At 38.7% G+C, this 26857-nt stretch overlaps 1 protein-coding gene across 9 annotated transcripts in view; it reads left to right on the top strand.

Moving 5' to 3' along the window:
- KCNN2 (potassium calcium-activated channel subfamily N member 2) overlaps positions 1-26857 on the top strand; it is a 504825-nt gene that overhangs the window by 460815 nt on the left and 17153 nt on the right. For 8 of the 9 annotated variants that reach the window (XM_086323286.1, XM_086323284.1, XM_086323283.1 and 5 more), the window contains 2 exons: positions 1150-1291; positions 24859-24969. In XM_086323286.1, the coding sequence (XP_086179412.1) occupies positions 1150-1291; positions 24859-24969 (253 nt within the window). Of the gene's footprint in view, positions 1-1149; positions 1292-10106; positions 10195-24858; positions 24970-26857 lie in introns of all 9 variants that reach the window. The other variant, XM_086323291.1, reaches the window with a different exon arrangement.

Below are 26857 nucleotides of genomic sequence, written 5' to 3'. Positions count from 1 at the left end.
CAATGTAGGTTGTGTATGGTATCAATCCTGGGGCTCAGGTCATGGGGAGGCTTCTTGTCTCCACAGCTCTGATGACACAGATGGTTGAGCTAAAAGGCAGAACTGAGTGAATGCCAGCTTGGGGGTTATCAGCATGCTTCAGAGACCAAGAAACAAGGAAGGGGAAGCTGTTCCTAGTGGGCTCTGGGAGCTGGGAAGAAAGGGTGGTCCTTAACACAAGTAGAGTAAAGAGTACGGAATGCCCATGACTGCAACCCTGCGTGAGGGCCACCCTGCCCACGACTGTGCAGAGCACACATCCAGGGCAAGTTCCTCCCGGGTGACAACTGGCATGGCCTCACGCTTGTATGCGTGAAGGATGGTAGTGGCCCACAAGGGGCCCGGGTTACTGTTTAACACCGGTAATTCAAGAAGAACATTGAAGGATATCTCTTTCTGATATAAAAACCTTCCTCCTCGCTAGAAAAACTTGACACCTTCTAGGATAACCAGGATAACCTACACATCTCTCCTTTTGAATACAAACTCTGTGTGTGTAACTCATGAGGCAATGACTTACATTAAGCTTTAGTTCTGGGTGTGGACTGTGCAATCAAAGATATTTTTCCCATCTTCAAGGAGGACGACCAGTACGGGACAATTACAGTCTAGTCCTGTGGGAGCGAGCCCCCAGGAGAGGCTCCTGACTGAACTGATTTTGAAGGGTCACCATTGGCCCACCAGGGAATCAGATAGCAAAGGGGACACCACGGCCTCTCCTGATACAGAGGCAAGGAAGGAGATTGGGCACCCGCACATCGTCCTACACATTGGGCACATCAGTGAACATCAAGGAAGGAGGGCATTTTTGTGAGCAAAGAACAGGACTCAGAGATAAATGTGCATTAGTCAACTAACACCAGTGATAAAAGCTATTTTCATATTTTACAGCTTCCCTTTCAAATTATTTTTAAAGTTGAAGAAATCCTGATGTCTTTCATATTGCTTAGGTAGAACCCCAATTTTACTTATAATAGTGAGCTGTGAAAACCTCCAAATAGAGCATTTTGTAGAAGCTACTTAGTAAATTCACTGGATTGAGTCAAACTGCCCTTGGCGGCCCTCCTCTAGACTAATTATAAAGGACTGGCTTTGTTTGCTATTTTTCAGGTACCATGATCAACAGGATGTGACTAGCAACTTCCTTGGAGCAATGTGGCTGATATCAATAACTTTTCTCTCCATCGGTTATGGTGACATGGTGCCTAACACATATTGTGGGAAGGGAGTCTGTTTGCTCACTGGGATTATGGTAAGTGTCTTTTCACTGTCCGTCTCTTTTATGAATACTCACGAAGGCACTTAGTCCATTCCATCTATGTGTAAAGTCATGGTAAAATATTTGATTTCCCAGCAGCAGAAAGGCAGCATATATAAGTCAATTTTCTACTGGAAGAGAACATCAACAGTTTTCATCCTTTTTTAATTTAAATGAAATATAGTTGTTTTGCAGTGTTGTTAATTACTGCTGTATAGCAAAGTGATTCAGTTATACATGTGTGTGTGTATATATATATTCTTTTTTAATATTCTTTTCCATTATGGTTTATCATAGGATATTGAATATAGTTCCCTGTGCTGTACAGTGGGACCTTGTTGTTTATCCACTCTCTATAAGCTCATGTCTTCTAACCCCAGCCTCCCTCTCCACCCCTCTTCCAAACCCTTCCCCCTTGGCCACCACAAGCCTGTTCTCTATGTCCATGCTTCTGTTTCATAGATAGGTTCATTTGTGTCTTATTTTAGATTCCACATATAAGTGATACCCTATGGTATTTCTCTTTCTCACTTAATATGATAATCTCTAGTTTCATCCATGTTGCTGCAAACAGCATTATTTCCTTCTTTTTAATGGCTGAGTGGTATTTCATCAGGTATATATATCACATCTTCTTGGTCCATTCATCTGTCAGTGGACATTTAGGTTGTTTTCATGTCTTAGCTATTGTGAATAGTGCTCATATGAACAAAGGGTGCGTGTTTCTTTCTGAGTTATAGTTTCATCTGGATATATGCCCAAGAGTGGGATTGCCGGATCATATGGTAATTCTAGTTTTAGTTTTTTGAGGAGTCTCTGTATTGTTTTCCACGGGCTGCACCAATTTACGCTCCCACCAATAGTGTAGGAGGGCTCCCTTTTCCTCACACACTCTCCAGCACTTGTTATTTGTAGACTTTTCAGTGATGGCCGTTCTGAATGGTGTGAGGCGATTACCTCATTGTGGTTTTGATTTGCATTTCTCTAACAATTAGTAATGTTGAGCATCTTTTAATGTATCCAATGGCCATCTGTATGTCTTTGGAGAAATGTCTATTTAGCTCTTGTGCCCATTTTTGAATTGTTTTTTATTGTTGTTGAGTTGTACAAGCTGTTTGTATACTTTGGGAAATTAATCCCTTGTTGGTGGCATTGTTTGCAAATATTTTCTTCCATGCTGTAGGTTATCTTTTCATTCTGTCTATGGTTTTGTTTGTTCTGGGCAAAAGCTTATAAGTTTGACTAGGTCCCATTTGTTTTTGTTTTTATTTCTACTGCCTTGAGAGACTGCCCTAAGAAAACTGGTATGATTTATGTCAGAGAACATTTGCCTATGTCCTCTTCTAGGAGCTTTATGGTGTCGTGTCTTCTATTTAGGTCTTTAAACGATTCTGTGTTGATTTTTGTGTATGGTATAAGCGTATGTTCTAATTTAATTGATTTACACGGGGCTGTCCATCTTTCCCAACACCACTTGCTGAAGACACGTTTTCCCAGTGTATATCCTTACCTCCTTTGTCAAAGGTTAATTGACGGTAGGTACGTGGGTTCACAGTTTTCATCTTAATTTGCATCATGAAGCTCCACTGAGGAGAGAGTGCTGCTGGATTTGCTTTTTGGGATGAGCAAATTTGATCTTAGAGCTTCAGCTTCAAGGTCAAGAATTTCTTTACGTCTGGATTCTGCCATTTCCAATTTGCCAGGTGAACTTAAATGAAATCCTCTTCTCTGAAATGTACTTTCCTCATCTATAAAATGCGGGCCATGAAAACTATCTTGAAATGTATCAAACAGTTGAAGAATAACACTTTTTCAATTAAATAGTGTTTATCATTTTAGTGAATATTTCTTTTTTATTATCTCAATTACAGTGCTCACCTAGTAACTAGAAATAGAGCAAAAAAAAAGGACAAACTGTCTCTGTACCTCCTTTCATGGAGCTTATAGGTGACCACTTTTTTTTTTTAATAATTAACACCTTTTTTAATAATTAACAAATGATTGTTAATTACATTTTTGACAAGTATGTGAGGGACTAAGACTTCTGATCAGATTTGGGCACTAAGGGAGAGGAATGGGATCTATTCAGAGAAAGAAATCCCTGGAAAGTTGACTTTGAAACTGAGATGGGAAAGGGTGGTAGCCAGGCAGAGTGTCAGAGAGGAAGGGCATTCCAGGGAGAGGAAGAGGTTTGTATGAAGAAAGTGAGGCCAGGGAGGGACTTGGTATGTGGACACAAGGCCGCTGGGTCAGGAGTGTCCAGAGTGATTTGGGAAAGAGACACAGGGCTGGGAGTGGGAGGCCAGATCTTATGGAGCTTTAGAGTGAGGTTTGCTGCCTGTCGTGGCATGCCACTCTGCTGGGACACTGAGCAGGCTCAGACATGTTCCTTGTCCCTTACTCACCTGGCCAGGACTGGTGTGTACCATTTACTTTAGATGTAAGAAAATGGAAGGCTATCAAATTGTCTAAAATTTACTGCCATGTGACGTGAACTTTGAAATGTCTGCCCCAGATGCTCCAGTTTTAGTGACTTGGGTTCTCCTCATTCCTTATCTGCTTCTTCAGCTGGGTTACAGCAAAGAGCATCATCCTGGTGCTGGTTTGGTTTCTGCCTACAGAAGGATGTGAGCTAGCACTGGGAGCCCCATAGGCAGGAAATGCCCAGAATGCCTCAAGCCAGGCATCTCTGCCCAACGCCTCCACTGTGTCCACCCCAGGTTGGCACGAGAGAAGCAGGCTCTCAAAGTGAGGACCTTTGAAGCATGGCCAGGGCAGTGTGTACCCTTGTAGCAGCTGCTTAAGAAGATTGTTCAAAGAGCGAGAACTAGCTGGAAGGACTGAGTGTCCATGACATATACAGAGTAGGAACATTCTTCTCCCACTTGGCAGTACTGAACAGCTAGCTGTGAAAATAAAATCTGGGGGCTCATTTTAGGGTTACCAGTTGTAACAAGATGACCATTTGTGGAAAATATAATTTAGCATTCTTTGCTTGTAAAAGAAAATACAGTTTTATGAATTTTAGTAATTTTTATTACAATTGATATGGTCCTTTATGATTACTCTTGGATCCCTTTCTTTTTCCTCAAAAGATGGCATTTTATTATATAGTATAATGCTTTGGGAAATAAAATGTGCATGGGTGTATTTTTGGAGGGCCCATAACAAGCCCACAAGGGACATGAATGACGCTATTTATACACACAGAACTGGTGATTGCAGAGTTTTTCCCCTTATGCTTCTTAGAAACAACTTCTTTGGCATTGGTTTTTGGCAAGACATCCACTCTTTTATTCTTGAATCAGGTATGACTCAGGGTTTGTACAAACCGCTTCATTTGCCATGGATCAGAGCCAAGTTTGAGGTTAACCTTGCCTGGCTCTTGTAATACTTTTATCTTTCCTTGATTTTTTCTCCGTCCCTAACATCTCAAGAGCAGCTCCTGCAAAGTCTCATCTGACAGCACAAATCTTTTATTTCATGCCTTAAACTACTTCCTTGCTTAAGTTTCACTTGTAATCTTACTTTGTTTTTAGAGAATATGTTCTAAGCCACTTGATATATATGGACACAAAAGTATTCCATGCAGGGAAATTCACACTATCTTCCCTGCTGCTCTCTGAGCTCCTGCTGTAAACTTCAGTCCCTCTGTCCTTAATCTAAGGAGCTCCATTCCATTTCCCTCTTAAGAACAGTTTCTTAATTAACTTGATGAGAAGTTGTTTACTTCATATAGAAAAATTGAGTGCTATTTGACTAATCTATTTGCAAAACTGTATACAGTGGCATAGTCTTTATCCACTGGCCAAGCAAATTCACACAGACTCAGGCCACAAAGCAGTGGTCTGGGGGTGCTTCTGGGTAGTTGGTTATAGCCCATGTACATTTCCTGGGGATCAGGAGCCTAAGCATTGAGGTTACCTAGAAACTGTACAGAGAGTGGCTGATAAATTTAGTTTCCTAAAAGAGGTTTTCTCAGAGTTTGTATAAAAGGTGAGTTTCCTTTAGATGAACTGTTTTAATTTTGTCAGATATCTTTTCTTTTTTTTTTTTTTTTTTGCCTTTGATCACATGAAATTTAAATACCAGTTTTTTGCATTGGAATTGCCTAAGTCAGATATGACTTGCTTTTAATTTCAGGCTCTTTTATTCATTTTTTTTTTCTTTCTTCTTCCAGCCTATTCGCCCCTGCACTTTTGCAATGCATGTTTAGATAAAATGTACATTGTCACGTTTCTCATGAGTCATTGCTCCGTGTTTCTCTGGTCTTTGATAAACTGTGAAAAAGAAGGACAAGTCACAGCAGCCCTGGGAGAGCGCAGGGTCAGCCCTGAACCATCTTGCACATCATCTCTGAAGCACTGAGATTCCTTGTGTTCTTTTGTATTTCAATTTTCTTGTTCTTGTGTTTATGAAATTTTGATAGAATTTATACCCTATGTGATTGTTTCACTTTGAAGCATGTAATATACAGTTGATCTGAATGCTAACGCCTGCAAAGCTTTCCCATTTCAAAAGTGTAGACGTAAAGAAATTAGCAGTACATGTTTTCTTCGTAAAGCTAATGAAAGTAATGAATTATTTCATAGAATCTTCTTAAATATTCACATTTCATTGGTTAAAAACTCAAAATGAAACTGTCATTTAAAAATTTTAAATAACAATTTATATCATGAATTACTTTGGGGAGCCAAGGACATTAAGAAAAGCTCATTTCTGCTATGGTTCTTGGCAGAAATGTATTGTTAAACCATGAGGGAAGAGAGTTTCCATAATATTTCTAAGAAAGAAACAAATGGTCTTATCAAAAAATAACTTCTCCTTGGCTGAAATGTAAGTTGTAAATCCAAGACAATCATGGAAAGATTTTAAAATAAATTTTAGGTTGTGTTTACAATGCTATGTAAAGATGATTATCAAAATATTAAAACAAGGGGTTTTATATGTTAAAATGCCTGAACAAGAATTCCGTTGTGATAGATCAAATGAGTCAAGACCTAACTAATATTAGAGCTGACAAAACAAAGATCTCTTCCCTTTCCATGGGTCTTATTTTAAAAACACAAGATTATAGAGCTGCCTAATAGACAAAGTCCTCATTACCCTTCAAGAGAAAACCACTGAGGTTGTCATTATTTGTCTTTTTCCTTATTCTTCTATCCTTCCTCTTTTTAAAAGAATTTTACTCAAGTGTAGTTGTTTTACAATGTTGTGTCAATTTCTTCCGTACAACAAGGTGACTCAGTGATGCATGCACACATATTATATTGTCTTGTTATAATTTGTCACAGGATATTGAATATCGTATAGTTCCCTGTGCTATGCAGTAGGACCTTATTGCTTATCCATCCTGTGTGCAATAGTTTGCCTCTGCTGATCCCAAACTCCTAATCCTTCCTCCCCTATCCCACCCTCTTTGACACCCACAAGTATATTCTGTATGTCTGTGAGTCTGTTTTTCTTTTGTAGATATGTTGATTTCAGTCGTATTTCAGATTTCACATATAAGCGGTATTATATGGTACTTGTCTTTCTCTTTCTGACTTACTTCAGTATGATAATCTCTAGGCCCATCCTTGTTGCTGCAAATGGCATTATTTCATTCTTTTTATGGCTGAGTAGTACTCCATTGTTTATATATACCACATCTTCTTTATCCTTTCATCTGCTGATGGACATTTAGGTTGTTGCCATGTCTAAGCTATTGTAGATAGTGCTGTTCTGTACATAAGGATACATGTATCTTTTCAAATTGTAGTTTTGAAAATATATATGCCCAGGAGTGGGACTGCTAGATCATATGGCAATTCTACTCCATAGTGGCTGAACCAACTTACACTCCCAGCAATAGTGTATGAGAGTTCCTTTTCCCTACACCCTCTCCAGCATTTGCTATTTGTAGACTTCTTAATGATGGCCATTCTGACTGGTGTGAAGTGGTACCTACTTGTAGTTTTAGTTTGAATTTCTCTAATAATTAGCAATGTTGAGCATCTTTTCATGTGCCTAATGGCCATCTGTATGTCTTCTTTGGAGAAATGTCTGTTTAGCTCTTGTGCCCATTTTTGGATTGGGTTGTGTTTTTTTTTATTAAGTTGTATTAGTTGTTTGTATGTTTTGGAGCCAAAGACCTTGTCAGTTGTGTCATTTGCAAATATTTTCTCTGATTCTGTAGGCTGTTTTGTTTATAGTTTCCTCTGCTATAGGCTTTCCTTGTGGCTCAGCCAGTAAAGAATCCACCTGCAATGTGGAAGACCTGGGTTCAATCCCTGGTTTGGGAAGATTCCCTGGAGAAGAAAAAGGCTACCCACTCCAGTATTCTGGCCTGGAGAATTCCATGGACTGTATAGTCCATGGAGTCGCCAAGAGTCAGACACGACTGAGTGACTTTCACTTCACTTCATTTCCTTTGCTGTTCAAAAGCTTGTAAGTTTGATTAGCTCCCTTTGGTTTGTTTTTGCTTTTATTTCCATTGCCTTGGGGCACTGGCTTAAGAAAACATTGGTACAATTTATGTCAGAGAATGTTTTGCCTATATTCTCTTCTAGGAATGTTATGGTGTCTTGTCTTATATTTAGGTTTTTAAGCCATTTTGAGTTGATTTTTGTGTAGGGTGGGAGAGTGTGTTCTGACTTCACTGATTTACATGCGACTGTTAAACTTTGCCAGCACCACTTGCTAAAGAGAATGTCTTTTCCTCGTTGTGTGTTCGTGCCTCCTTGTTGAAGATTAATTGCCCATAGGTGTGTGGGTCTATTTCTTGGCTCTGTATTCTGTTCCATTATCTGTATGTCAATTTCTGTGCCAATAGCATGCTATTTTCACTACTGTAGCCTTGTAGTATTGTCTGGAGTCTGGGAGGGTTATGCCTCCAGCTTTGTTCTTTTTCCTATAAGGATTGCTTTGGCAATTCTGGGTCTTTTCTGGTTCCATATAAATTTTAGTATTATTTGTTCTATTTCTGTGGAAAAATATCATGGGTAATTTAATAGGGATCACATTGAATCAGTAATATGACCACTTAAAAAATATTAATTCTTCCCACCCAAGAGCACGGGATATCTTTTCATTTCTTTGAATCATGTTTCATTTTCTGTATTAATGTTTTGAATTTTCAGCATGTAAGTCTTTCACCTCTTTGGTGAGATTTATTCCTAAGTTTTAGTGGGGTTTTTTTGGTGTGATTTTAAAAGAGATTGCTTACATTCCCTTTTTGGTATTTCATTGTTAGTGTAAAGAAATGCAACCATTTTCCTTATGTCAATCTTTTATCCTGCTGTGTTGCTGAATTAGTATATCAGTTCTAGTAATTTTTGAGTAGAGTCTTCAGGGTTTTCTTTGTATATATTTTACCATGTCATCTGCATATAATGACAATTTTACCTCTTCTCTATGAATTTGAACACATTTTATTTCTTTTTTTTTGTCTGATTGCTGTGCTTAAAGACTGCCAATAGTTTTTGAAGAGAAGTGGTGAAAGCGGCATCCTTGTCTTGTTCTAGATTTTAGTAAGAAGGCTTTCAGCTTTGAGTATTATATTGGCTATGGATTTGCCATAAACAGCTTTTACTATGATGAGATATATTCACTCTATACACATTTTCATCAGAATTTTTATCATAAATGAATATTGAATTTTATCAAATGCTTTTTCTGCATCTATTGAGATGATCATATGGGTTTTGTCCTTTTGTTGGTGTAGAGTATCACATTGATTAATTTGCATGTGTTGAACCATCCTTGTGAACCTGGGACGAATCCAACTTGGTTGTGGTTTATGGCCTTTTTTATGTGCTTTCAGATTCAGTTTGCTAATATTTTGTTGGAAATGTTTCTGTCTATATTCACCGAAGATATTAGCTTGTAGTTTTCTTTTGTAGTAATGTCTTTGGTGACAGTGGTGTTACAGAATGTCTTCAGGAGTGTTTCTTCCACTTCAGTCTTTTCGAAGAGTTTGAGAAGTATTGGCGTAAGTTCTTTGTATGTTTGGTAGAATTCTCCATTGAAGCCTTCTGATCATGAGTTTTTGCACTTAGTGAATTTTTTTTTTTTTTTTTTTATTACTGACTTGATTCCATTTCTAGTGACTGGTCCATTCAAGTTATCTATTTCTTCTTGATTCAGTTTCAGTGGGCTATATGTTTCTCAAAGGTTGTTCATTTCTTTGAGATTGTCCAATCTTTAAGATTGTCAACTTATAATTTTTCATAATATTCTCTTGGTTTGTTTTTTTCTTTCTCTGCAGTATCTTGTTATTTCTCCTCTTTCATTTCTTATTTCATTTGGGTCATCTGTCTTCCCTATAAGCCTGGCCAGAGGTTTGTAAATTCTGTTTACCCTTTCAAAGAACAAACTCTTGGTTTTATTGATTTTTTTTTGTATTTTTTTAAATCTCTATTTTATTTATCTCCTCTCTGATCTTTGTTATCTCCTTCCTTCTGCGAAATGTAGGTTTTGTTTGTTCTTTTTCTAATTCTTTTAGGTGGTGGATTAGGTTGTTTTTTGATATTTTTCTTGTTTCTTTTTTTTTTTTTTCTTTTTTTTTTTTTTAGAACCATTTATTTTTTATCATGCTTATATACTAATAAGTGAAATTATTTGGTAGCATAACTAGCAGTAGATAAGCATGCTTACTCAAAGGGATTTATGAATGATACATTTACCATAGTAATCCAGTGCAAGCAAAGGGACTGAAGGCAAATGAGAGAAGACATGAAAGCTATTTCAAAAACCCTTATTTATATGACAATTATATAATTTTAGAAAAGATGGAAGTTCATTTTTGAAAGACAATTCTTTTTTATAGATGAGAAAACAAGCAATTTCAGATTTACGCACATTGAAAGCTGAACTGGCACAGAAGAAACTTAATACAACTTTTCAATCTCAATTAGGTATGTTAATTTAAAACTTTTATTGGTCAAAATCCAGTAATTAAGACTCTGCACTTCCATTACAGGGAGTGCAGGTTCAATCTCTGGTATAGGAATTAAGATCCCACATGCATTGTGGTGTGGCCAAAAAAAAAATTTTATTTACTTACTTGAACATATTTATTTAACCATTGTTCTCCTTGTTTCATATAAATTATAAGTTTTACATCTTTTCACTTTTCTTGTGGCTATTATACAGTGTTTCAGGAAATATAGGTGTAAAAAAGCAAAATGGTAGTTATTTGGCTATTTTTTAAGGTTTCAAATGTATTACATTTTATTTTACAGTACTATATTTTATCATTTTCACTTTTAAGTAGTCTTAAAATATAATACCTAGTATGACTGTAAAATGAAAATTTATTTTAATAAATATGTCTTCACTCTGTGTAATAGGCTCCAGTTTCATCCACCTCATTAGAACTGATTCAAATGTATTCTTTTTTTTTTTTTTTATTTCAGGTATACACGTGCTCCCCATCCTGAACCCTCCTCCCTCCCCCCTCCCCATACCATCCCCCTGGGCCGTCCCAGCGCACCAGCCCCAAGCATCCAGCATCGTGCACTGAACCTGGACTGGCATCTCGTTTCATACATGACATTTCACATGTTTCAATGCCATTCTCCCAAATCTTCCCACCCTCTCCCTCTCCCACAGAGTCCATAAGACTGTTCTATACATCCGTGTCTCTTTTGCTGTCTCGTATACAGGGTTATCGTTACCATCTTTCTAAATTCCATATATATGCGTTAGTATACTGTATTTGTTTTTCCTTCTGGCTTACTTCACTCTGTATAATAGGCTCCAGTTTCATCCACCTCATTAGAACTGATTCAAATGTATTCTTTTTAATGGCTGAGTAATACTCCATTGTGTATATATACCACAGCTTTCTTATCCATTCATCTGCTGATGGACATCTAGGTTGCTTCCATGTCCTGGCTATTATAAACAGTGCTGCGATGAACATTGGGGTACACGTGTCTCTTTCCCTTCCGGTTTCCTCAGTGTGTATGCCCAGCAGTGGGATTGCTGGATCATAAGGCAGTTCTATTTCCAGTTTTTTAAGGAATCTCCACACTGTTCTCCATAGTGGCTGTACTAGTTTGCATTCCCACCAACAGTGTAAGAGGGTTCCCTTTTCTCCACACCCTCTCCAGCATTTATTATTTGTAGACTTTTGGATCGCAGCCATTCTGACTGGTGTGAAATGGTACCTCATAGTGGTTTTGATTTGTATTTCTCTGATAATGAGTGATGTTGAGCATCTTTTCATGTGTTTGTTAGCCATCTGTATGTCTTCTTTGGAGAAATGTCTATTTAGTTCTTTGGCCCATTTTTTGATTGGGTCATTTATTTTTCTGGAGTTGAGCTGTAGGAGTTGCTTGTATATTTTTGAGATTAGTTGTTTGTCGGTTGCTTTCTTAAAGAAGGCCTGTGAACTTTCCTCTAAGAATAGCTTTTGCTGCATGCCATAGGTTTTGAATGGCTGTATTTTTGTTGTTATTTTCCTCAAAATATTTTTAAATTTCTTCTTTGATTTCATCATTGATCCATTTGTTTGTTTGTTTTTGTTTTGCTAGCATGTTGTTTAGTCACCAAGTAATTGTTTCTGTTTTTTTCTCATTTCTTTTTCTGTGGCTGATATCTAGTTTCATGCCATTGCGGTCAGAAAAGATGATTGAAATAATTTCTGTTTAGGCTTGTTTTGTGCCCAAGAATGTGGTCAGTCCTAGAGCATGTTCCAAGTGCACTTGAAAAGAATCCGTATTCTCCTTCTTTTAACTACAGTGTCCTTAATAAGTCTAGGTGTTCTGTTGTATCATTTAGGGTCTCTGTTGCCTTATTGATTTTTGTCCCAAATATCTGCTCATTGATGTGTGTCCTATTTTTCCTTGAAATTTGCCATTTTTATTATGTCTTGGTGTAGGTATGTTTGTGCTTCCTATGTCTGGATATCTATTTCCTGCTTTAGGTTTCAGAAGTTTCCAGCCATAATTTCTTTAAATACATTTGCAATACTTTCTTCTCTTTCTTTTCTCTCTGAGATCCCTATTAGGCATAGATTGGCATTCTTTATATTATCCCATAGGTTGCTTATGTTGCTTTCATATTTTTTTTTTAATTTGTGTTTCTGTCTGCTCTCTTGATTGGGTGATTTCAATTATTCTATCATCTATATCACTTATTCATTCTTCTGCATTATTAATTCTGCTTTTCATAGTCTTTAGTTCAGCTCTTGTTTCTTCACATGAATTCTTTCCTTTCTCTTGCCTCTTCCTTATGGTTTCTAATTCCTTTTTATAGTAATCTGCATTTCTGTTGATAGCCTTTCTTAATTCCTTCAATATTCTCATTGTCTCCTTGTTGAATTCAGTGACTATTAGACCAAATAGATCTCTTTCATTGTTTGTTCTTTCAGGAGAATTCTCTCAGTTTTTTAATTGGAAGTGGTTTTTCAGTTTCTTCATTTTACTTATATTTCTTTGCTGGCAACCCACTCCAGTATTCTTGCCTGGAAAATGGTATGGACAGAGGAGCCTGGTGGGCTATCGTCCATGGGGTCGGTCACAATGAGTTGGATACAACTGAGCAGGCAGGAACGAGTTTAGGAGAAACAATTATCTATTGTGGTCCTTGAGGGCTATTTTTCTGTGGGAATGCTCCTGTGTAGCTTGCATGGGTTTAATATTTTTGGTGTGAGGGCCGTTTGCAGTATGGATACCTGTCACCTTTTTCCTCAGTGTATGCTGGCCATCATCCCCTTGATAGGAGGTGTGACTGATGCTATGTGATTGGATCCTGCACTGGGTATTGAGTGGGGCCTCCTCTTTGCTCTTTGGTTATCACTGCCCTACCCAGCAGAGAAGGCTATGGCACCCCACTCCAGTACTCTTGCCTGGAAAATCCCATGGATGGAGGAGCCTGGAAGGCTTCAGTTCATGGGGTCTCGAAGAGTCGGACACGGCTGAGCGACTTCACTTTCACTTTTCACTTTCATGCATTGGAGAAGGAAATGGCAATCCACTCCAGTGTTCTTGCCTGGAGAATCCCAGGGACAGGGCAGCCTGATGAGCTGCCGTCTATGGGGTTGCACAGAGTCGGACAAGACTGAAGCGACTTAGCAGCAGCAGCAGCAGCAACCCTATCCAGGACAGGTCTCCTCCCTAATTATTGGAGTGGAAGCCCCCAGCTCCACTTTTGAGCTGTGTTTGTTATGCACTGTGAGGTTAGTGGGATTGGCATGGTCCCACTGGGAGAGAAGTCACTGAGTATTCTTCTGCTGGGCCTGTTCACCTATGACTATACTCTGTTGTGTCACTTTTTACCCATTGTGTGGGCTAATAAAGTAGGTTGTAGTTGGCGCTGCTTTTGGCCCCAACATAGGGATGCTGGCAATCAGCCCCGGTGCCTTTGACATTTCGTTTTTCACAAGACCACCAGCACACATCCACTGGAGTAAGACCCCATAACTGTAGTGAGTGCTATTGAGGCAGCTCACATCCTGGCCTGACCCAGCCCCTGTTGTACACACCTACAAAACCTACAACTGCTGTGTGCAGATGCGACCCAGCCACGGGAGCACAAGTTGTTTGTTAAAGTGTTCCATGGATGCTGAATTTACAAAGCTGACAGTGGAGTTGTAAATCTGCAGTTTGTGCAGCCACAAGGAAAGATTTCAGCTCTGCTTCCTAAGTTGCACAACCCCTGGATCTCAGCTGTGATTTCAGTCTCACCTCTGTGCTTGGACAACCACTGGCATCTGCTCCCAGAACCACCAAGGTGGTGGCTGGAGCACCAGAGCCTGCCCAAATGGGAGGGGACTGGGGCAAGGGCCAGGCTGTGCAGGCCTGCCTGTGTGGGAGCCTGTCATAGAGTCCATGGGAGCAATAGCCAGAGGTGGGGAAAAGGCTAGAATGGAAGCCACACTCCGCCTTTGTGTGCCATTGACACTTTTATGGCAGCCCAGGGTTCTTCCCTGAAGACTCCTAGTTGCTGCTTCCCACAGTCCAGCCCACTCAGGCTGTCTCCATTCCACCAACAGCAGCCCTCTCCATAGCTCTATCTTCTAAACCTGGTGTTCCAGCACGCAGTCCCTAGCTGTACCAGCATATGTGTGTCTCAAGTTGGGGTGCACAGGGCAGTCGCACAGACTATGTGTATAGGTCTCCCTGTGTCCTGCCACAAACCAGTTGTTGGAACCTCTGAAGTTTCTCTTCTGTCCCAGCTAATCTCCCTGCCAGTGAAGTGACGGAGAAGGAAATGGCAACCCACTCCAGTATTCTTGCCTGGAGAATCCCTTGGACAGAGGAGCCTGGTGGGCTGCTGTCCATGGGGTGGCACAGAGTCGGAGACGACTGAAGCGACTTAGCATGCATGCATGCATTGGAGAAGGACATGGCAACCCACTCCAGTATTCTTGCCTGGAGAATCCCAGGGACAGAGGAGCCTGGTGGGCCGCTGTCCATGGGGTCACACAGAGTCAGACACGACTGAAGCGACTTAACAGCAGCAGCAGTGAAGTGAGGGGACTTCCCAGGATGTGGGAACCTCTACTTACCATCAGAACTGCCTTCCAGAGGGACAGAACCTGTTCCACTTCCTTTTTCTTTTTTTCTACTTGATTATTGTAGAGGTCTTTCTTGTCCTTTCAGATGTTTGAGGTCTGCTAGTGTTCGGTAGGTGTATTCTTGATGTATCTGTGGTAAAATACGTGTTCCATATCCTACTTCATCATCTTGATTCCAATCCCCTAACCCTCTCCTTTTTGAGGAGGCACTAAAGACTTGAGGATTTATTGTTGTGGATGTTATGATAAAGTTTGGGATGAAGTTTAAATGGCTTTATTCTTTTGATTAGAGGTAGGCAAATAATGTTAAATCATAGAATTTCCCTTTTTGTTAATACCAACTAGTTTCTCAGTCTCTCCAACTTTATTATAAAGCAGTTGATTTGCTTAGCATTTAAAAATTTACCCTATCTACCATTTTATATCTGTACATAAAGATGCAACACAAGCTGAAAGCTGTCATTTTTCCTTACCTGTGAGTATATATGATTGTTTCAAGAGTAGAATACAGCCTCATTCATAAGAGTATCTCTTGTCTTATATTAAAATGAAAGTCATTCATTTTTAATGTTTGCTTCTCTAATTCCCTAAAATTATGACAACTTTGTTGGCCCTTTAACTATTTAGAGTGGATGACTGCATTTTTGGCATAAATTATTTTAAAATATGGAGCAGTATCTTCACATTCCTTCAGATAGTGGTTATTATCTAATAATAGGTCCTCTATTGATAGTGAACATTAGAATTCAACAGAGTCCACTATGGATTCCTCAACAAAAGTGAGGTCACTTCAGATTTGAGTGATTTAAGCTTCTTCCATCGTATTGGTAATTCCGTATTTAAAAAAGCAATGCATAAAAGTTTTCTAGTTCATAATCATTTAAAAATCATACTAGTTAATTTTTAAAATTTTATTCAGGGAGCAAAGTATTTAATCATTTTTTACACCACATTAGGTAAAGAACACTTCATAATTCTGTCATCATCAAATTTACCAGATATCAAAAACTCTTAACAAGGTCACATAGCATCTTAGTTGTCAGAGTTCAGTAGTTTTCATCCTGAAGGGTAGGAACACTACCCTTGGGTATGTTAGGGTATGTTAGTGTATGTCTAAATGTTCCTTTAGACATTTGTAAAAGGACCATAACTTAGCCAGAGCTTATATGAAGAGAATGAATGATATTAAAGAAAGCTAAGCCTAAAGTATATTCCTGCTACTTCCTGTCTGCATTTAAGCATTACTTTTCCCCTGCCAGTAGAAGTAGGAGTCTTGAAAAATGAGACTAAAGCCATTCCTTGGTGTTGCATATGTGAGTAAGGAAAAAGAAAATCTTTTATCTGTCTTATACAAGTTGACATGAGGTGTTTAATTCCAAGTGATAATTTTGAAGAGGTTTTTACTTTTCTTTTTGCCCTTTGGCTCTTTCCGATGTTGTTGTTCAGGCTATAAGTCATGTCCAACTCTTTGTTACCCCGTGAACTGCAGCACACTGGACTTCCCTGTCTCTCACCATCTCTGGGAATTTGCTCAAACTCGTGTCCATTGAGTCGGTGATGCCATCCAACCGTTTCATCGTCTGTCGCCCCCTTCTCCTCCTTCAGTCTTTCCCAGGACCAGGGTCTTTCCAATGAGTCAGCTTTTCACATCAGGTGGCCAAAGTATTGGAGCTTCAGCTTCAGCAACAATTCTTCCAATGAATTTAGGATTGATTTCCTTTAGGATTGACTGGTTTGATCTCCTTGCTGTCCAAGACACTCTCAAGAGTCTTCTCCAACATCACAGTTCAAAAGCATCAATTCCTCAGTGCTCAACCTTTTTTATGGTCCAACTCTCACATCCATACATAACTACTAGAAAACCATAGCTTTGACTATATGGACTTTTGTTGGCAAAGTGATGTTTCTGCTTTTTAATATGCTATCTAGGTTGGTTATAGCTTTTCTTCCAAGGAGAAAACATCTTTTAATTCATGGCTGCAGTCACCATCCACAGTGATTTTGGAGTCCAAGAAAATAAATTCTGTCACTGTTTCCATTTTTCCCCATCTATTTGCCGTGAAGTGATAGAACTGGATGCCATGATCTTCATTTTCTGAATGTTGAGTTTTAAGCCAGCATTTTTACTCTCCTCTTTCACCTTCATCAAGAGGCTCTTTAATTCCTCTTCACTTTCTGCCATAAGGGTGGTGTCATCTGCATATCTGAGGTTATTGATATTTGTCCCAGAAATCTTGATTCCAGCTTCTGCTTCATCCAGCCTGGCATTTAACCTGATGTATTCTGCATATAAGTTAAAAAAGCAAAGTGATAGTATATAGCCTTGATATATTCCTTTCCCAATTTGGAACCAGTCCATTGTTCCATGTCTGGTTCTGTTGATTCCTGTATACAGGTTTCTCAGGGGACAGGTAAGGTGGTTTGGTATTCCCATCTCTTTCAGAATTTTCCACAGTTTGTTGTGATCCACAAGTCAAAGGCTTTAGCATAGTCAGTGAAGCAGAAATAGATGTTTTTCTGTAATTATCTTGCTTTTTCTATTATCCAATGGATGTTAGCAGTTTGCTCTCTGGTTCCTCTAACTTTTCTAAGTTCTTGGTTCACATAATATTGAAGCCTAGCTTGAAGGATTTTGACCATTATCTTGCTAGCATGTCAAATGAGTGCAATTGTGCAGTAGTTTGAACATTCTTTGGCATTGCCCTTTTTTGGGATTGAATGAAAATTGTCCTTTTCCAGTCCTGTGGCCACTGCTGAGTTTTCCTAATTTGCTGGGATACTGAGTGCAGCACTTAACAGCATCATCTTTTAAGATTTGAAATAGCTCAACTGGAATTCCATCACCTCTACTAGCTTTATTAGAAGCAGTGTTTCCTAAGGTCCACTTGACTTCACACTCCTGGATGTCTGGCTCTACGTAAGTGACCACACCATTGTGGTTATCTGGGTCATTAGAACTTTTATGTACAGTTCTTCTGTATATTCTTGTCACCTCTTCTTAAACTCTTCTGCTTCTGTTAGGTCCATACCGTTTCTGTCCTTCATTGTCTTTCCCATTCTGGAAAGGTGTGTTCATTGAATCTCATCAAATAAAGGCCCATTGAAAAGATTGTATCCTTAAATTCTTACTATAGTTTCTGTTTTGTGCCCAACAGTTAGAAGAGATGATAGGCCTTTTCAGCCCTGAGGCTGAATTCTCCACCATTGCCCTCAGCAGACCTTCACTTCTCCCCAAGAAAATTTCTTAAGAAATAAGGCAGCTGCTTTTAACTGAAAGTTGTTGTGACCCTCTCATTGTCTCTACAATGCCACCTAAATTTTCTAAACTATCAGCCCTTTGAGTTGGCAGAGCTGCCCTTCCTGTCTCTGAAATACGTGTGCTCACACTGGCACCATTGCTAAGAAGGAGATTTAAACTCAGAGATGACTCATTGTTGATGACCAGGTCTATGCACCACTTCCTTCTTTCCAGCCACTGAAGCGCAGGGAGGAGCTGAGCAAGCAAATCCATCTGAAGGAGAGTTGGGGTTCCTAAACCCAGGTTTTACCACTGAACTCAAAAAGCACACACATACCTTCTCCCTGCTTCCTTAGGACGAGGACATTTTAACTGACCTCTACCCTCCTATCAACAATACAGTTCATTCTCGAACAACATGGATTTGAACTGCATGGGTCCACTTATATGCAGATATTTTTCAGTAGTAAATACTACATACTACACAATCTGTGGTTGGTTGAATTTGCGAGTAGAGGGCACACTATAAGTTATACTATAAGTTATTCTCGATTTTCAACTGCAAGGGGGCTTTGTGTCCCCAGCCCCCTCTTTGTTCAATGGCCAACTGTGTTTGAAGATACTCAGAGGCAGGGACATTTTAATAGAGGGAATTTGTCTTCAAAGTTATTTTGAATATTGTTTATTCTCATGACCTAAAGAGATCTTGTAAAACTCCAGTGGGATATAATACTAAAGCTGAATGCTTGTCTTATGCATTTTTATGAAAAAATAATTGTGTCAGAAAAGTGCATTGAAAATATATTTATTGTTGTAGGGTATTGAGTCAATCAACTCCAGGGACAGAGAAATGGGCAAAGTTTTCAATTTCCCTTTAAAGGAAAAGTTAATATTTAAAATGAAAGTAATCTTTCAGCTATTTCATTAATTTAGGTGTATTTTTGGTAGAAAATATGATTTTTTCAAAATAACTGTATGTTAACAAATTTTTATTAGTGATAGTCCATCAGTCAGCTATAAAACTGAAGCTTGACCTTTTAGGAGTTATTGTAAGACAGAAGGATAATTTAACAGTGGAATCATTTGAACGTTAGCAAATTTTTGCAGTCATTCTCTGTGGTGATGAGTATTCTGGAACTACCCTCCACATTATAAATTTCATTATTATTATGTTGAATATTTGGCAGATGGCTTTTTCAATAAGGAAAGAATCAAAACCTTTTCCCAGTGTGCTGTTAAAGGAATTTCCATTTCCATAGGCTTATATATTAAGTTATTAAAGCTTGATCCCAAAGTGGTGCTTCAACATGATTTTTAGAAGTATATTTGTAGGATGAGCATCACTAGGGATCTCATGTAAAAATACGTCATATCTCTGAATTTTTTGAACTATGTGATAAATGATCTTGGGGAAAATGAGCTACTTGAACTTCTTACATTCTAGGGATTGGCGTGGCTTCCCATGTATGTGCTATATTAGAGAAGAATACAGCAGAGAAAGGCACTACATTTTACTTATTGCTGTATCTATAACATGAATGATCTACAACATTGTATTAATTTCTGTTGTACAGCAAAATGACTCAGTTACATTTATACATGTGTATATTCTTTCTTACACTCTTTTCCATTATGGTTTATCCCAGGAGATTGCATACAGCGCCCTGTGCTATACCGTAGGACCTTGTTGTTTATCCATGGTATATATAATAGTTTACATATACTAACCCCAAATTCCCAGTCCATCCTTCTCCCTTCCCACCCCTCCCTTGGCAACCACAAGTCTGTTCTCTTTGTCTGTGAGTCTCTCTCTGTTTTCTAGAGGGGTTCATTTGTGCCATGTTTTAGATTCCACATGTAAATAATATCATATGGTATTTGTCTTTCTGTTTCTAACTTCCCTTATTATAATAACCTCTAGGTCCATCCATGTTGCTGCAAATGCATTCCTTCATTCTTTTTATAGCTGAGTAGTTTTCCATTGTATGTATATACCACATTTTCTTTATCCATTCATCTGTTGATGGACATTTAGGTTGCCTTCATGGCCTAGCTGTTGTGAATAGTACTGCTATGAAAATAGGGCTGCATGTGTCTTTTCAAATTATGGTTTTACCTGGATACATACTCAGGAGCGGAATTGCTGGATCATGTGGTAGCTCTATTTTTAATTTTCTGAGAAACCTCCATACTATTTTCCATAATGGCTGTACCAAATTACATTCCCACCATCAGCATAGGAGGGTTCTCTTTTCTCCACACTCTCTCCAGCATTTATTGTTTGTAGACTTTTTGATGATGACCATTTTGACTGGTGTGAGGTGATAGCTTGTAATTTTGAGTTGTATTTCTCTAATAATTAGCGACGCTGAGCATCTTTTCATGTGCCAATTAGCTATCTATGTCTTCTTTAGAGAAATGGCTATTTAGGTCTTCTGCCCATTTTCCAATTGGCTTTTTTGTTATTGAGTTGTATGAGCTCTTTGTATATTTAGGAGTTTAAGCCCTTTTTGGTTGTGTCATTTACAAGTATCTTCTCCTATTCTTTGGGTTATCTTTTTTTTGTCATTTCCTTTCCTGTGCAGAGACTTCATTTCAATTTGTCAGCATCTAAGACTCTCCAGGTGTTGGGATTCAACTATAGCTTATGTTTTCTGATTGTCTTTTGTCTGCTCACTTTAGCATAATGAGCATTAATACTTACACACACACACACACACACACACACACATTAGTTTTCTGAGTATCTTGAAGTGGCAGGTTAGTTACTTGCTTAGTTTTTTTTAATAGCACAAATGAAATGAAAGAAAAGTAACCAGGATACATTTTCTGACTTTGGTGCAAGAACTATGACTCATCTCGTTAAAGGCATGCAGGGATTTTAATTTCAGAGAGTAACATATGTTAGCCCCAACTGTTTCTATATCCATTGTGATCATGGCAAGATTTGGAGAGAATGTTGTAAAAGCATATTTACATTCATTCTTATTCACTTTATGAAACAGAATGGCTCAGGAAGTAGATACTGAGTGGACAGTAATATCACATCATTTCTTAAATTACTATAATCATTAATGTGTTAGCAGGAACTTACTTTGAACCTAGAAAACTTTCGGGGATGAGCCAGCTTCAGTTTGCATAACTATAAAAGTTACTTTTTTGAAATCTGATTCTATACATATCAAAACATCTTGTGATTTATTAAGAACTTGGAAGGTATAAGACTTACATATAAGGAGCTAAGGACTTTGGAAAAAAAGGTTTCTAAGTGGCTTTTGGGGTATAATTAAAAGAGTGCAAGTGTGATCATGGAGTGAGGGATATAAAGAATAGTTTCACTAATTACTTAACTGTCAGATTCCCTTGCTTCTGCACTTTGCAACAGACATACTAATTGTAATACACAAAATTTTTGGTGAGCTAGAGAATGCTCAGCAAGAAATGGGCCAGCAGCAGGAAAAAGCAGAGCACAAGAATAAACACAAATAAAAATCAACTTCCAAATGTTCTTGATACCAGTGATTTTCCACTCCTGTTGGGATTTTGATTTCTTTCCAGAAGAATCGGACCAATGGCCTCCTGCCACCAGAGAACAATATTCAGCATATAGTGCCAACTGCCATTTATAGCTATCTCTCTAGTGGTCGAAGCCCCTCCTTTTTTTATATTCGCTGTTTATTAAAAAGCCACTGCTGCTCTTGACTTTCTCATTGCTCATGATTGATGAGTGCCGGGGAGCAGACATGCAACAGGTGACCCTGTACTTGTCAAGAGAATGTTCTCATGCCATCGGTGGGTACCAATGACTAGCCTGAGTGGTTACTTCTTCCTTCCATTGATTCAGGCTAACCTCTCTTACTATAACTTATTTAGATTTTGTGGCAATAAAATAGGTTTAGATACTTCAAAAGGCCATTCTTTTCCTTCATTAGCACACAGCCCTAAAATCACTTTATTTCATTGTCTACACATGGCCCCTGTGAGCTGAGAAGAGGGTCAATACTGAGAGAGTTAAAGCTTAGGGCCCTTTAAGGCTTCTGCCTGCAATGTGGGAGACCTGGATTTGATCCCTGGGTGGGGAAGATTCCCTGGAGAAGGAAATGGCAACCCTCTCCAGTATTCTTGCCTGGAAAATTCCATGGACAGAGGAGTGTGGCGGGCCACAGTCCACGGTGTCAAGAAGAGTCGGACATGACTGAGCAACTTCAGTTTCACTCATGGCCCAAAATATCAGCATAGCTAACAACACAACTCAGACATTGCTGACCCTGTGCTCCTACCCTCTGCCTTTATGTTCCTTGTTTGTCATTTCCTGAAAGTCTTCATAAGTAAGTGAAATGACTCAAGTAAAAGTCTTTATCTTGTGTTTAAAATAGAGAGCAGTTGATGTAGCTTGCCATTTTCTCTCCATATCCTCCTTCACTCAAAGCAGTGACTCTATGTTGGAATCAGACAGAGCCCTTTAAAAGATTCTAGTCACAAGATAATTTGACTTAAAAGTTGTACCACTCAAACAATAAGAATAATGTTTTGCCTTATGTTGATAACTAACCGTAGTGCTCAATTTTTAAACAGTCATACTTTAAGAGTTGATAATAAGCTGAAGTTTTGCTTAGAAATACAGTGCTCTATATTGTGTCATGGAAATGATCACAAATAGGAATATATGTGATCTTACATGTGGATAAAGGTATGGATATGTAATCTTACATATGGATAAAGGGGTAAAGGGTGGAAAATATACCAATGGTAGTCAGAGTCCATAATTGAATAATTACTTACTCTGCCTTAATTGCCTCATCTCTAAAATCAGAAGGTTAAACCAGGTAGGTCTAAAAACCTCTGGCCTCTTTCTCTGATGATGTGATCAGTATCACTTCATTTCTGAGGATATTGATTTCTCCACAGAGCTTGGTGGATGGAGATATTTAAACCCTCTGGAAATACTGTATTTAAATAGCATTACCCTATTAGTAAGACCATCTCTGTATATTTGTAATTATCAGATTGTGGCAATACAAAACAGTGTATTTTCTTTTCCTCTCCTCAATCTTGTCCCTCTTTGTAACAACTCATTCAGTAAGATAAACAATTCCTTCTTTGGTTAATAGTTGAATGGCTAAATTACACTTTTTAATTCAAATAAAGTGATTCTATAATTACATAATAAAACATAAGTATGAATTATGAAGAAAGATCATTTTCCTAGGTTGAATTTTTTAAGGTTAATAAAGATAGGTAAAGGTTAGGTTAAATGTTTTCTTAAACTACAAACTTTGTCACTTTAAATGTGAGCATTTGTTTGTATAAGTAATATGTATTCAATATAAATAATGTGGAGTGTTAAGGAAAGCACAAAGAATAAATTAACTTACTGGTATTCCAGCCATTGAGAGAGAAACTCTGTTCATGGTTGGCCTTCTTTGCTTTCCAAATATGAATTCCTTTTAAAAAAATAAAATTAGAAGCAAGTTACATATACAAGTTTTTAACTTACTTGTCTAAATTTTATAGTCTTTAGATATTATAGGAATAAAATTTTATTATTTTTATAATATGAAAATGCTGTAAGTAATAACCAATCCCTTATACTTAAATATTTAAGATGTAAACCACAGTTTTAAGAGGCTGCAGAGTTGCTATTAAAACTAGTGATTTTTAGACCTATTGGGAATGAGGAAAACCAGGTTTCCTTGTGGGGATCTGAGATTCTCTTGGAGGGCTATTCAGTGAGCATCCTATCATCTTAGCTAACATAAAGGGGATGCTATTTAAAAGTAGTTTAAAAGGATTCCAGTCTGTTGCAAAATCCCCAAGTACCATAACGTGTTTGTGCCCCTCTTCTGTGGTTCATTGTTGTCTCTACCTAGACAGCTAGGTAGTCTCAGCTCTCTGTGGTTCTCCCCAGGTTGAGGCTCTGTCTGGAGCAGGACCTCCTAGCCTGGGCCCTCCCATAGGTGCCCCAGCTTTGCCTCCTGACCCCAAATGTAATCACTGGTCTTTGAATCATGAAGACCTCATGCCTCACAACTTGGAATGCATGCATCTTGACTCCAGAGCCACAGGGCTTTCATCTCTGGGGCATGGCAGTATCACACTTCTCCTAAGAGGTCAGTGTGATAGCCTATAACTTAGAGAAGGGACCAGTGTTGAGTTTTTCAAAATCAAGGTAGCACGTGCCTCTCTTCATACTGGTGAACATCTGGAGCAGTAAGGTGGTTATCCCTGACCTTTAGCATTTCCTGTATGTGTGTTGTCCAGGTTCAGATCTTTCTGCGATCCTTTCTGTTCTGTGCGTGGACCAGTTTGAAGCTGTGCATACAATGCATCTCTTTCCATTCCTGACCTTTCACGGTTGACCATCCTGAAGACCTGCTGGTTTTTTCTTGACAGATTATAGAATTTTACTTTTTAGAGAATAATTCTTATTTCCTTTCTGTGAATTTATGCTAAGACACTGACTTATATTTCTGTTTTGCTCTGTCTTTAAGTATAACTGATTTGCTCTGTTTTTAAGTCTGAAAATTCAGCAAGTTGCTGTTTTACCATTCATTTCATGTAATTAAAATATGTTCAATACAAACATCATGCTTTAGTTCTTAGTTCACCTATTTTACATTTTTTAACATCAGTCTAAAGGCATGTTACTTATGTTTATTGGCCGTGTAGTTTCTGTCATATTGATGGAAGACAGCGATTACTACAATTTACTTTTTATCTCTAGGTAGTCATGTACATAGTACAAAACATTATTTAATGAGGCTGAGACCAAAAAATAGTAACTCTAGGGGTTTTCTCTTCTCTCCTGCTTTTCAGGGTGCTGGTTGCACAGCCCTGGTGGTAGCTGTGGTAGCAAGGAAGCTAGAACTTACCAAAGCAGAAAAGCACGTGCACAACTTCATGATGGACACTCAGCTGACAAAAAGAGTAAGTTACCACCCCTGTATCTCCAAAGGGAAGAGTCACGTTTTTTCTTTCTTTGTTTTAAATCATTTTATATTGGGATATAGTTGATTTGCAATGTCATTATAGTTTCAGGTATATAGCAAAGTGATTTAGTTATACATGCTCTGGGGTCTCCTCCTGATGCCAATCCCCTAGTCTGGGGAACCCTACGTGGGTTCAGACCTTCACTCCTGTGGGAGAACAGAGGGAGAGAATCCTGTGATATAATTATTCTTCAGTGTGAGGGTTGCCTACCTGTGGGGTATGGGACTGGACTGAATCACCAACGAGCCCCTCCTGCCATTCCATTGTGGCTTCTTCCTTTGGAAGGAGCATGTCTTTTTTGGTAGGTTCTAGTCCTTGTTTGCTGATGGTTGTTCAGCAGTTAGTTGTGATTTTGGTGTTTTTGTGAGAGGAAGTAAGCGCGGATCCTTCTACTCTGAGTCTTGTCTGGAGCTCTTGTTTGCTATCACTGTTGGGCAATAATAGTTTTACTTTGACACCGGAAGCTGAAACGACATGGTTTAAAGTGAAAGCATTCTTGAAGTCAGTTCTATTTTTTCACATGGAGTCTAAACTTTTCCTAACTTTAGGTCAGTCAGGAAATAATTGGGAAACCTTGGTATTTACTGAAGTATAAAAAGGGACCACATAAGTCTAATATTGTTGGGGTTCTGAAGGACTGAGCGACTTCACTTTCACTTTTCACTTTCCTGCATTGGAGAAGGAAATGGCAACCCACTCCAGTGTTCTTGCCTGGAGAATCCCAGGGAAGAGGGAGCCTGGTGGGCTGCCGTCTTTGGGGTCGCACAGAATCGGACACAACTGAAGCAACTTAGCAGCAGCAGCAGCTGTATTCCAGGGATCAGAGAATTTTAAACTTTCATAATGCTCTTCCTTCAGCAAATCAGATGAAAGTTGTGTCTCTTCCTGCTTGGCAAAAAAAAAAAAGACTTGTATTCTCACTAATGTTGCACTTGGGTCTCCTTTAAGGATCTAGATCTGAGAGCTAAGTGGCCTTCCTTTAGTTTTAACCACTAGGACTGATTTCCCCAAACTGATCAAGTTTTCTGATGTTACTGCTTTTCTGTTGTAAGTTCTTATATACATTTGATAAATTCCTTATCGATAGTGTTGAGTTATGGAGAAAGAAATGGCAACCCACTCCAGTATTCTGGCCTGGGAAATCCCATGGACATAGGAGTCTGGTAGACTCCAGTCCGTGGGGTCACAAAAGAGTCAGACACAACTTAGAAACCAAACTACAACAATGTTGAATTCAGAGTCATATTGTTTGTAGAAAGCTTTTTCAGTAAGAAGTACTGTTCTACTTTCAAAATTCACATTCTGTATCATGGTTATTGGGCTTCCCTGATGGCTCAGACAGTAAAGAATCTGCCCAGAATGCAGGAGACCTGAGTTTGATCCCTGGGTTGGGAAGTGCTCTGGAAAAGGGCATGGTAACCCACTCCAGTGTTCTTGCCTGGAGAATCCCCAAAGGCAGATGAGCCTGGCGGGCTACAGTCCATGGGTCTCAAGGAGTCAGACACAAATGAGTAGCTAAGCACACACACACATCATGATTATGATGCTTTAATTCTATTATCTCACTATTTCTTAAAATTGAAGCTACTTTGCAATATTTCTTGTGACCAGAGTCTTTAATAGGTCTGAAAAAGACACTCAAGCAGGCTTGCTGACAGATCTATTTTTATAGGCAAAATGTCACTACGCACAAGAGCAAATGTTAAGATGGCATTAGAATCAAACATAAATTTCCAGTTTATGAGAGCCATTCCATTACTCTACTCAATACAATATATGAAAACAATAGCCTTTTTTGTGGTTCTCTCTGCATTATTTTATACAG

This window comes from Bos grunniens, chromosome 10 (assembly GCF_055505025.1).
Source record: "Bos grunniens cultivar Pamir isolate PY7600 chromosome 10, Bosgru_T2T1.0, whole genome shotgun sequence".
NCBI lineage: Eukaryota > Metazoa > Chordata > Mammalia > Artiodactyla > Bovidae > Bos > Bos grunniens.
This window is presented reverse-complemented; position numbering and strand designations above follow the sequence as displayed.